Consider the following 12,810-nt stretch of genomic DNA (forward strand, 5'->3'; position numbering starts at 1 on the left):
TGGACTGATGAGCCGTGAGGAGAGAAAAACTCTTATTCACCCTCTTATTTGGTGGAAGGGGAGATCCTTAAACAACCGATCTTCTTAAGGAGACGCTGAAGTGTACCAAGTTTAAGTAAAGATTTAGTTGAGACAAATTTGCAGAAGCTGAACAAAATCCTGAGGGCTTCTTTCAAGGATTCTCTTCTTATTTTTGAGATAGGGCTGACTGCATTGAAACATTTGTGTGAAATCCACAGGGCTGCCCAGCTGCATATATGCTGTTCAGTTACTGATAAGTGGATACTCATACAGCTAGCAAATTCATCTTTAATGCCAACAATTAATTATTGAAAAAAGCTTAACTTGTGCCCACAAGTCAGGCCATCCTTAAAAATATTTTGGTTTGCAGTAACAGTAAAAAAAATTAAAAAAAGGGTCGGAAGGTAGGTCTATATTTTTTTTTTCAAATTTTAATACAAAAAAAAAAGTACATTTTTGGTGATGGTGATTACGTAGGTATGAATTTAAACAAATTGGCATATCGTGACATCACTGACTGGGTCTTCAAGCCGTGCCTTCGGGCGTGTAGGCTAATTGCAGGCTATATAGACCACAAACAAATTGAAATATTTGTCAAAAACATGTTTATTGCATAAATTTCCGGTGCATTCTTAAAGAAAAGTGTCCAACCACCAGCTAGCTGACATTGACTCAAAGCTGTCAACCCTCCCTTTTTTTCCGGGTTTCTCACGTATTTTAGCTCTTTTCCCGCTGTCTTCCCGTTTTAGTATTTTCCCGTGATATGTTTCTTATTTTTACGCTCGATTGTGTAAAAAGGGGTCGTTTTACGCTCTATTGTGAACACGCAACTATCTGTGTCTCTGAAGTGGCTTCCACTTCTTGCCAGACCAACGCATCTGGTGATACAGACTAGTGCATTTGAATATTAAAAAGCAAAAAGTTGTTTTTATGAATTCAATTAATTAAGTCTATAACCACCTATTTAATCAAGAGCAGTGAGTGAGTCCTTATCTTTTGTTTGACAGAGAGCAGTAAAGGCTACTGCCCCTTTAAGACCTAATACAGAGATATGCATCGTCTTTCTCAACTGTATAAAGTTCTCTTAAGGCATATACAGACTGTCTGATGGATACTCATCAAGATCGACATGTTGACATACTTTTTGTGTGAGTTTATCCGTTCAAACGCAAGACTTGAAAGAACTCAATATTTGCGCGCTGTGAGACGTGCGCGCGCTGCGCAGAGACAGATCTTCTCTCACTGCAGAGGGTTCTCATTCGCGTCTTCTGGCGAATATACTGAGTGATGATGGCGAAAATGACTGGTCATACGGCAGCACTCGCATGCATTGAACACAGTTTACAAAGATAGACCGTTTTGCCCACGTTTTCTTTTATTATCGCTGTTGTAGTGTACGTGTATCCATCGACAGAACCATACATAAAGCATTATTTTTCATGTTACAACCAGTCCCGCCGCTCCCACCACGCGCTGGGGTTGAGCAGAACACACGCTACCCATAGCAAAGCGTTATGACAACGACATTTCAGACTGACAGAGACAAGATAAACGGCTTTTCCGCCATTTGTTACTGTTTTGTACACGTTGTTATATTAATTATAATTCAAAATCTGTTTTATTCGCCACAATATTGTAATGATAAATGTTGAGGGGGCACTTTTGATTCATTTTCAAAAAGGACAGGGGCTCAAAGCCCTCCCCTCTGCAGTGCACTTGCCTGGTGTGTGTAACGTGTCCATGGTCCTCCTGACTCCTATCACACAATGCGGCGAAATCTCCGACAGGGCTTTAAAACGTTACAGTGAATGAGAGTATGAGCCGAGCCGAAACCATGGCCGAAACGAACGCACGTGCTGGCCATAGTGTGACATCCGTTAACCATAGTGTAAACATAGATGACGTCACGGGTTTTTCTATAAACGAAAGAACGTAGCCTTCGTTTGTATGGCCCAGGCAATTTATACATTTATAATACTTACTAAAATATAATTCATATTATTTTATTACTGTTGTATTAGTTGTTTGAAAAGTAAAAAAAGAAATTGGTCGGTCTTAAAGCCAATTTACAACCGGCAAGTCGGTCGGACTAAAAGGAAAAAAAAATAAAAAATTGAGTCGGCCCTAAATTGACAGGGTCGGTCGGGTTACGGCAAACAAGAATATTTTTAAGGATGGCCTAACCAACATAATCATAATGTTTTTTGGCTCATCTGTGGATATACATCTAATTTAGAGTATATTAATATACTGGACATTTATTCCATTTTTACATACATGCTCAAGACTGCTAATGGATTATGCTGAAATGATAATTGGGCAATGCCGATGAACTCAAATTGGTTAAATATCTACTGTTTTTGTTAGCCTGTCCAATATATTGTTCTTTTACTACAGCCCAGACATACAAAAGCACCCACTCTTACAAAATTGTTATAGCCTAACTTGTGAGTTTTTTTTATAAACCTTAAAAATCTAACAGGCACTGTGGGAGATTTGTGCATGATTCTCAGCTTTTGTCCAATAGCTAAGCCTCAAGAGAAATATATATTTTTTTGTTTGGAGCAATCGAGAGCTGGGTCACTGATGGCGTATTTAGTGCTGAAACAGACCACACTGTGCGCATAATGATAAAAAGTATCCGTTTTCTGGCTTGACATTGTCATTTTGTAAAAAAAAATTGCTGAATTGATTTACAGCTTCCTGTTTTGAGTTTCTTTAGCACATTGTGTAATTTATAAGCTTTCATTGTATAATGTCTTTGAAAGGCAGCTCACAGGAGTGACTTCACTTTAGTTGAACAAATCTAAAGCCCCGTACTGTTTGTTCAGTCAACTCAAGTTTTAGAAAAGAATTTCAACAAGTGAGTTTTGAGCTTTATCTTTGTACAAGATAAAAATAGCCTTCTGGGCTCTGGCTCATTCGACACTGCCAGTGGCGTTTAGACAGAAGTGATTGCTGTGCTGTGTCCCAGTGTTGAATCAGTGTGTTATGCAGCCTCTTTTCTGTTGACATAGCCTGAGTGGGCCATGTGCTAATCCAGCAACAGGAAGTTATGAGTGCCACCACCCTCTCCCTTGACACATAAAAATACACATGGTGTTGGTCTCTCTCTCTCTCTTGCTCTCACACTTTCACTCAGCCTTTGCTTCTCACTTAGAGACACATATGCCAATGCTTTAAACAGTTTGTGTGCATAGATCTTAAGACCTTTCTCATGTTTCTATGGTCTGACAGTGAGTAAGACTAGAGCTGGTCTTGGGTCAATGTCTCACTCTGGAGCACTGCCACTGCTGAAGGACATGCGAGTGTCACCAAAGTATTACCTTTACTGAGGCCATGCTGGATTCACACACACACACACACACACACACACACACACACTGACTCACACACTCCCTCACTCATTTACTCACATTGCAGTGGCCTGCCAACATTTCCATCAGCAAAATTAAGGGTGGAGAGTATGACAGTCTGTAGGTGGTATGCATGATTTTATATTGATAACTGTAAAATACATTAATGCTACTCAATATTTCTATTGAAAATAAATGATGTTCTTTTGAACATAGAATCCAGCAAATCATACTAAAATGATTTCTGAATGAACATGTGACACTGAAGAATTCAGCTTTGCCATCACAGATAAATTACTTTTTTTTAAACTTTTTAATATATTAAAATAGAACAGTTTAATATTATTTCAGAATATTAGTATTTGTACAATATTTTTCATCAAATATTGGTGTCATCAGTCTTGGTGAGCATAGGGATTTCTTTCTAAAAGTTAAAAAAAAAACATTACAGACCCCACACATTTAACATGTAAGCATATTTATTTGCTTTTTGTTTTGTTTTTGCACAAACCATAAGCTAAGGTTATTCATAAAAGATGACATTATTTTTCTGCATGGTTTATAATCGCACAACAGATCTACCGTGATACTATCAGTATAGCAGAATCATTACCAATTGATAAATTTTTCTTTCCATTTCATGACATATATACCATCATACTGCCTAAGCCGAAGATAAGCATCTTAAACTCTGAATAAACATTATTTGTGGTGCTTTTCCAACTGTTGACGTAATGTCAACGTTGAACCATTGTTCACAGCCCCCTCACACCCTTATCCTCCAACTGGATTTTTTTCCCTCCTCAGGGAATGTTTCATTTTTCTCCATCTATGACTCATGGATTGCCCTCGGCTTGTTGGCAGTAAGGCTTTTAGCTGTCTAATATCAGAGCAAGAGCGGTGAGGCAGGGACAGGGCCCTTTATCTCTCAGTCACCCAAGCCATCTTCAGGGAGATGTGTCAGAGACGGACCGAGCGCTGGACCACAGGATGATGTAGAAACACATCCCACTCGATTTATCACTCTCCCCTTCTGTCTGTGGGTGTCGACAGTCGACTGCATGGGAATGATTCAAAGAACTCCCTCAGAATGACAAATCATAACAGCACAAAGCAAAATGAACAGAGTGAGAAGTATCCACAGTTTAAAAGGGCCCTGTTTTACACTTTTGGATAATTTTATGATTCTTCCTCCATCTCCCTGACCCTTAGAACTGCTGTACCTTTTAAAGCCTTGTGTATCTGCACCGCAAACCTCAGTTGATTGTGCATTCTCCTCCCCAAATGGATAAGGAGTTTTACTTGACACACTCACCGTTGCACTATTGTTTTAAACATGGCGACTTAAATTAATTGTCCTCAAAAATATCAGGTACACACGTGATGTTTGTTTTTATTACATTACACCAAACCCACGCTACAAAAGAAGCAAAGAACTGTGTAAAACCCAGTAAACCTTGAGAAAATGATCACTCTAAAATATGCTGGGCTGTTTTAACCCAGATTTGGTTCAAATATGGACAAACCCAGCTGTTGGGTTACATTTTTTAAATTATATTTTAACGTTTGAACGTTTGAGTTTGTCCATATTTTTTTATATTTGGGTTAAAACAACCCAGCCTTTTTTAGAGTAAACACAAAATTCAGGTGTTTCAATCACTTCCATGGCCACAGGTATAAAATCAAGGTCAACTGTTTTTGGTACAACGAAGTGGTAGGCCATGTCAAATCACAGACGAATCACACTCCTCTGTCTGGCAATCCAATGGACAAGTCTGGGTTTGCTGGTACTTGCATTGTGCCAAGTGTAAAGTTTGGTGGAGGGTGATTTATGGTGAGAGGTTCATTTTTAGGGGTTGGGCTTTACCCCTTATTTTTCCATTGAAAGGATCTCTTAATGCTTCAGCATACCAAGACATTTTCATGATCCCAACTTTGTGGGAACAGTTTGGGGATGGCCCCTTCCTGTTCCAACATGACTGTGCATTAGTGCATTAAGCAAGGTCCATGAAGACATGGATGAGCGAGTTTGGTGTGAAGGAACTTGACTGGCCTACGCACAGTCCTGACCTCAACCCGATAGAACACCTTTGGGATGAATTAGACCGGAGACTGCGAGCCAGGCCTTCTCCTCCAAAATCAGTACCTGACCTCACAAATGTGCTTCTAGAAGAATGGTCAAAAATTTCCAGAAACACACTCCTAAACCTTGTGAAAAGCCTTTCCAGGAGAGTTGAAGCTGCTATAGCTGCAAAGGGTGGGCCAATTCCACATTAAACCATGCATGGGATGCCATCCTGCATGCAAAGGCAGGGGTCCAAAACCTTTGGCAATATAGTAAAAAAAAAAATGGAAAGAAGAACTTATGTATAAAATAAAAAAACCCTCTTAAATACTTAAATATTCTCTTAATAGTTTCATTAAACATTTTCATTTAATTTCACTTTTTTTTTTTTAAACATGGACCTTTATTTTCATTAAAAAGGCTTATTTCTGCTATTGTCTATAGTACATTACACCAAAACAGCAAGACAGATCCTGTTTTCAATAATACGGGGCCCCTTTAAGTGAATTCAGAAAAGATAGATGTATGATGTCAAACGTCAAACCCCAGATGTGACTCACTCGCGAGGAATGTAAATATGTGTTCGAGATTCATTCATTATTTACTATACGTGCTAAAATACACACTGCTGAGCAGGAGAAATCTATCACATATTACGTGCAGTTCTAAGCTAAAATACGAAATATTGCGAAGGATGTTTAAAATACAGAGGAAGATTTTAGTATTTGCATCCTTTTTTAACTTAAAAAGTTACAGCAATAACTTAATATTGCTGTTGACGAAATGGTTGGCACATGTAGGCTCCTTTCTGCTCCATGTGGCCTGTTGTAGAGTATTATTCTCAGGCTCTTGTGTTGTCCATGCTCCCTGCTGTTGTACTCCAATTAAACGTTTCCTTTAGCAGGCCACCTGCCATTACCCATCAGCAGGAGGTGAGGGATTTCAGCTCTTGAGAGCGGAAATTGTAAAGGGCTCTGAGTAAATGATTGATGAAGTCAATCTTCATGCAGACAGAAGACCATAGCTTTGATTGTATCTGGAAGTGTGAGAGCAAGTGACGTTAAACGTAAGGGTGATGAAGAGGATTTGGAGGAGGGAGTCGTTCTTGCCTCTCTTTCACTGCCATTCACTTTCATTCTTTTATTCTTCGCTATCCTATTCTCTCTTCACTGTTTATTTGTACTACTGTTTGAGATCTGTAAGATTTTTGTTTTTTGAGGATTTATTGAGGATACATTTAAATTAAAAGTGATCTTTTAAATAATTTTATATCTATAATGATTTCTGAAAGATCATGTGACACTTGAAGAAAAAAATCATATATCTTTTTTTTGTTTTGTTGATCAAATAAGTACTTAATCAATAAATCTCACATACCCAAACTGTGGGGTTTATGTGAAGTGTGCTTTGTGCATTCTGCTAAAGTATAATAATACAATATTATTATGCTAAACTGTGCCTTTTTTGGTCTCATTTTAGATTACCACATTGATCAACCACAAAGACAAGCTCAAGAAGACGGAGAAGACTTTACGGGCCATCCAGAAAGTGGGGCAGGCCGTCAGTGTTGCAGTTAGCCGCTTTGTGTCAGTGGGTGAAGCCATTGCAGTGGAGAATGAAGACCTAAAGGACGAGATGGGACTGGCTTGCTTTGAGGCTCGGAGAGCAGGTCAGTTTGATACTACTCAACTTGAAGAGCAATGGCACACTCAAGCAGCTTTCCAAGTTAGAGTTACTAGGCAACGAGGAAGAGGAAATGGTCAGCTGGGTTAAACATAGTGTAACTTGTCAACAAGCTCAGGACTGCCTGTCAGGGTTGTGAACCATGCAGAATCGATCTAAAAAGTTTAATTGATGTAGCAGAATAGCATTTCCAATTTGAATTTAAGGAAGTATTGTTAAAACGGAATAACGTATAAAAGACATCAATATAACAGCCTTTTCTAATAAACATACACCATACACACAACATATGAGTTCAAGAAGCATTAGATCATATTAATAATCAGTTTTGAATACTATGAACAATATATTTTTCATGCACTACCGTTTGAGGTTGGTTAGGTGTGTTTTTGGAAAAAGTCTGCTCACTAAGGCTACATTTATTTTATACCGTAAAGGTGATATTGTGAAAGAATCATATGGCTTAAAATAGCCTGACTTTTTTCTTTTTTTTATTAAATGTCATTAATTCCTGTGATGACGACAGCTGACTTTTCAGCATCATTACTCTTTTTGTAACATGATCCTTCAGAAATCATTATTATATGCTAATTTGTTATTTTCAATGTTAAACATTTTTTGCTGTTTAATTTTTTTTTGTTAAATGTGATTTAAAAAATACATCTGAATTCTTTGATGAATGGAAGTCATAACCATAATGGTCATTTACCATTTATTTTCATTAAATTTTAACATATCGACCAGAAACATTTATGTTTCATAATATAAAATCTGTGTTGGATCTATCCAATTCAAATTTCTTTTCAACATTCTGTGGGATATAGCCAATTGAAATCCAATTCCAGTTGTGGGATAAAAAGTTAACCCATAATGTTTTATTATGAGCTGAAATTAATATAAATTAATTGAATGAATTTTCACAATGTAATATATTTAGAGCCTATAATTTGATTAAAATGGAGCTTTCACATCCTTATGAATGCAGCTGTTTTGAGATGCATGAAAACCAAATGCAGCATTTCCTAGACCGTTTCTTTGTGCGATGCCTGAATCTGTTCGTGTATGTAAAAGGGAGAGTGCTGCAGTTTCTCTCCTATTAAACTCTCTATGTCCCATCTGTCTCTCAAGAGTTTGCCTAAAAATACCCCGCAAATGTGCGTTTCCATATCTCCCGTTCGTGGTGAAGTGTTGCTGTGCTTGCTCTTAGAATAACCATCACAAGCACAAAGAGATTCGATCTGTTTTGACGTTTTAAAGAGGTTTACAAAGTCAAGCAGCTGCAGCTAAAAAATAAATACATCTGATATGGGCGGTTTCTTATAAAGACTAGATGATTCTGATAATTAGTTATTTCTGCTTTAACTTATTTAATTGACTAGTACCCCAGGAATTAATATAGCGATATTTGGAGATTGTCTTAAATTTTAACAAAATATCTGTTCTTTTATCAAACCTGAAACTTATTATTATTATTTTTTTTAATGTTATTGCTTTTTTTTAAAAAAAACTTTAAAAGTTTTTGTGCTATATTCATTGTAATAAATTCCACTTGGTCTGATATTTGGCAAGTCCAAATCATTTTTAGTTCGACTGCATATGTAAACAGGCGCTTTGTCAATCAAATCCAACTATCTCAAAGACTCAAAGTGTGTTGCGGTTTACATTTGTCCCACCGGTCTGAAATAATAGGAGCTCTGTTCTGTATCTATAAATACAGATAGTTGGTGGTCTCTCCCACCTCCCTTCCCATAACTCCCAGGGTAAAAGACTTGCAACAACACCGGAATTAGATTGGCTTCAAGTTAGTTATCAGACTCCCCACAGTGTTTGAACGCTCACCCACGCATTTAATCCTCCTGATTATTACACGGGCCGCCCATGTGTGACGGGTAAAAGTTTAGCCCAAAACACATTGAGGCAGGTGGGGAAAAAAGGAGAACTAATCAGATGTTAAAAGTGGGGATTTTTTTTCTTTTGGACTTTAGCATAAGTAATGTACCGGTAGTTCATTTCAGGTATGAGAGCACATCATCTGAAGGAAATGAAAGGGAGCTTTCAATGAAAAGGGGAAGCCCCGATTTAAGAAATGATCTGTGACATTTGTGTGTATCCACGGATGTGACACAGCGATCTGTGCCTCTACATCATTCAAAGAATTCTGGAGTCTTTGAATGATTTAGAGATTACATTGTTGTGATTTGTTTTTATCATCTGTGTGGTTTTAAAGTGCATGCATTTGTTCCAGTGTGGCTCTTCCTTAAACTATGAACGCTTTTGGCCCTGTGTTTTGTAAATATAAAACTAGCTTGCTTACGAAGAAAGAGTTCTTGTACGTTAAAAGGTTACTTCAAAATGAAAATTCTGTCATTAATTACTCGCCCTCATGTCGTTCCAAGCCCATAAGACCTTCATCTTCAGAACACAAATAAAGATCTTTTTTAATGAAATCTGAGAGCTTTCTGACCCTCCATTGACTGCCTACGCAACTATCACTTTCAACCCCCAGAAAGGTAGTAAGGACATCATTAAAGCAATCTGTGACCCCAGTGATTTAACATCACTTTTATCAAGCGTTGTGAGTGATTGCTTTGTGCAAAAAAAGCATCATTTACCACTTTACACTTTATTTACAAAATATGAATCTCCAATGTGCGTTTATGAGCGCACCACGATACATGCTTGTTGTTCCCGCGAGAGCTGATGTTGTTGCATGAACGTGTGTTGGAGGTTAATATTTTCACACAAAAAAGTGATAAATTGTTTTTTGAGCAAACAATGCACTAGCGTCCCTTCATAAAATAGAGATTAAACCACTGGAGTCATGTGGATTACTTTAATTATGTCTTTACTACCTTTCTGGGGCTTGAAAGTGGTAGTTGTGTGGACTGTGAATGGAGGGACAGAAAGCACTCAGATTTCGTTAAATATATCTTCATTTTTTTTCTAAGGATGAATGAATGGCTCACGGGTTTGAAACAACCTGAGTGAGCATAATTAATGACCTTTCTTCTGAAAGTTTCCTTGACCTGAACTAATGTAGAGGTTGAAAGCTCTTGATAACATTTTGCTGAGAATGCATTATTTTCTCTTTCTCTTGCTGCTCAGAGACCTCTCTGCCTCAAAGGGTTAGTTCACCTAAAAATTCTCTTATTAATTACTTACCCTAATGCCGTTCGACACCTGTAAGACCTCTGTTCATCTTCTGAAAACAAATGAAGGTATTTTTGTTGAAATCCAATGGCCCAGACAGGCCTTCATTGACACCAATGTCATTTTCTCTCTCAAGACCCATAAAAGGCACTAAAGACGTCGTTACAAAGCCCATCTCACTACAGTGGCTCTACAATCATTTTATGAAGCGACGAATCTTGAGAGAGAATCTTGAGAGAGGAAATGACATTGGTGTCAATGAAGGCCTTTCTGAGCCATCATATTTCAAGAAAAATATCTTCATTTGTGTTTGAAGATGAACGGAGGTCTTACAGGTGTTGAACGACATTAGGGTTAGTAATTAATGAGAGAATTTCAATTGAAAAAGAGAATTCTCAAATGAATTTCTTCATTTTTGGGTGAACTAACCCTTTAGACAGACAGATAGCCAGCAGCCTTTGAGCTACGTCTCGAACCTGTAGTACTTTGAAATAATGAAGTGCATTCAGAAGAAGCAGATGCATGCTAAAGACAATGTCTTTAAAGGTCTTCAGTGCAGAGATCTCAGAGTTTCACCCTCAATGCAAGCCGAACGCCTGAGGCCATGGTCTCTTTAAAGCAGGAAACTCTCTGAAAGGAGCTGGCTGAAAATGCCAGCCGCTCAGGACAGCGCCACGTCTCTGGTGCCGCTCCAAGGATTCAGCTATAAGCTTCCACAAAGACTCCGCTTCAAAGCTCAGGAAAGACAGAGCTAGTGAACAATCCCCTCAAGAAACAAGAATGTTTCACTATGGCCACTGCTAAACAAGAGACGAAAACCAACAAAGCAGGAAATTTGGGCATTGTGCCCAGTCAGATGAATATGGATAGGTGTACACAAACTGGCAAAGTAATTTGCCCCACAATTCAGTGTTCTGCACAAGGCACGTTGATTGCTAAAACCACTGAGATTTAACAAAGAAAAGCTGTTAAATGCAATCAGCACAGTGTCTTCAGATAGACAAATGTGTCATTGAGCATCCAACAGAGCGGTTTTCCTTCAGAAATTACTCTCATTTCTGTTTAAAACCGCATTCTGTATTTCCCTTTTTCACTTTTCAACGTCAATCTTTCCGTCTCTCAGAATAACACTGCTTTATTGAGGCACGAGGCAGGGAACTGCCCTCATCACGTCCTTTAAGCACGTTCCAACTGGGACATGACATCCTGTCCCTGCCACCCTGCCCAAAAATAAGCCTGTATAGCATTTGTCTCTGGACAGGGCTGTGAGCTAGTGAACGCTCACAGAGGAAAGTGAGATGTTTATTGATGTTTTAAAAAGTGACCACGTGCTGTGACGGATTGCTTTGTAAATAATGAAAGGGTCTGTGACAATGTCTTAAGTGCATATTGAAATTGCATATTTTTTCAGAGCAGTGATAGTTTTATGAATGCTTGTTGGTTTATCTATAAGGGATGAGAAGGCATGTTATGTATGTGTGTGTAATTGTTTCCCACAGGTCAGTTTACAGTTTCACTGCTAGCAAGGATTTATATACAGTGGCCTCAATGGCTTTCATAAATTTGAAAGTGTCCCAAAAGTGTCCAAATACTTGTTGCGGCATTTTCTAGCTATATTTTAGGGACACATTTATTAGAAAGCTGACAGAACCTCCTTTTCTGGATGTCCTCTAAGGAAAATGGTTCATAAATTGTTTTATTTTATATTTTTATTCTTTTTGTAATTTATTTTCTGTTCCTTTGATTTGGCTTAGTATAGTAATTTTAACTTTTAACTTTCTAATTATCAAAGAATCCTTACTTTTTGCATTATGGTTTCTACAAAAATATTAAGAAGCTCAGCTGTTTTCAGTATTGATGATGATAAGAATTGCTGCTAGAGCAACTAAGCGGCAATATTACAATGATTTCTAAAGATCATGTGACGTTGAAGATAGGAGTTATGGCTGCTGAAAATTCAGCTTTGCATGTTGCCCATATAGTTACTACTACTAGCCTACGTCAGTAGAGCCCAACCTCAGATCTAGATATGGTTCGGTTAAATATTGTGTTATCCATTTAATCATCATCAAAGCAGAAATCCCTGTTAAAAAATAACCAGCATATGCTGGTTAGGTATGTTATACTTACCTCTTTAGTTGGTTATGAGCTGGTTTAAGCTGGTCCTGGGCTGGAGCTAGCTTAGGACCAGCTCATGACCAACTAAGGACCATCTTAAACCAGCTCAAACCAGCTGCCATGCTTTAAAACATAGCTAACCTGCATAAGCTGTTTTTTTATTTTTATAACAGGGATCTGAGGTAACAACCCACCTCTCACCAACAATCCACATGATTTAAGGGGTCATTCAGCCCATTTTGGGACGAGTTCCATGCTGCAGTTTAATACGTAGAGATAGGAGTTTGAAAAGAACACTAATTAGCTTTTACAACAATAGACATATTTGCACATTGCTAAACTTGTGTGTGTGTGTGTGTGTGTGTGTGTGTGTGTGTGTGCATGCATATCTTTTACATTCTGCTGTATTTTTCTTTT

General features: G+C 38.0%; 1 protein-coding gene across 2 annotated transcripts in view; it reads left to right on the forward strand.

Annotated features, from left to right (window-relative positions):
* ctnnal1 (catenin (cadherin-associated protein), alpha-like 1) overlaps nt 1–12,810 on the forward strand; it is a 72,774-nt gene that overhangs the window by 30,211 nt on the left and 29,753 nt on the right. For both annotated transcript variants that reach the window (XM_067426747.1, XM_067426748.1), the window contains exon 2: nt 6,922–7,111. In XM_067426747.1, the coding sequence (XP_067282848.1) occupies nt 6,922–7,111 (190 nt within the window). The remainder of the gene's footprint in view (nt 1–6,921; nt 7,112–12,810) is intronic.

Source organism: Pseudorasbora parva, chromosome 19 (genome assembly GCF_024679245.1).
Source record: "Pseudorasbora parva isolate DD20220531a chromosome 19, ASM2467924v1, whole genome shotgun sequence".
Lineage (NCBI taxonomy): Eukaryota > Metazoa > Chordata > Actinopteri > Cypriniformes > Gobionidae > Pseudorasbora > Pseudorasbora parva.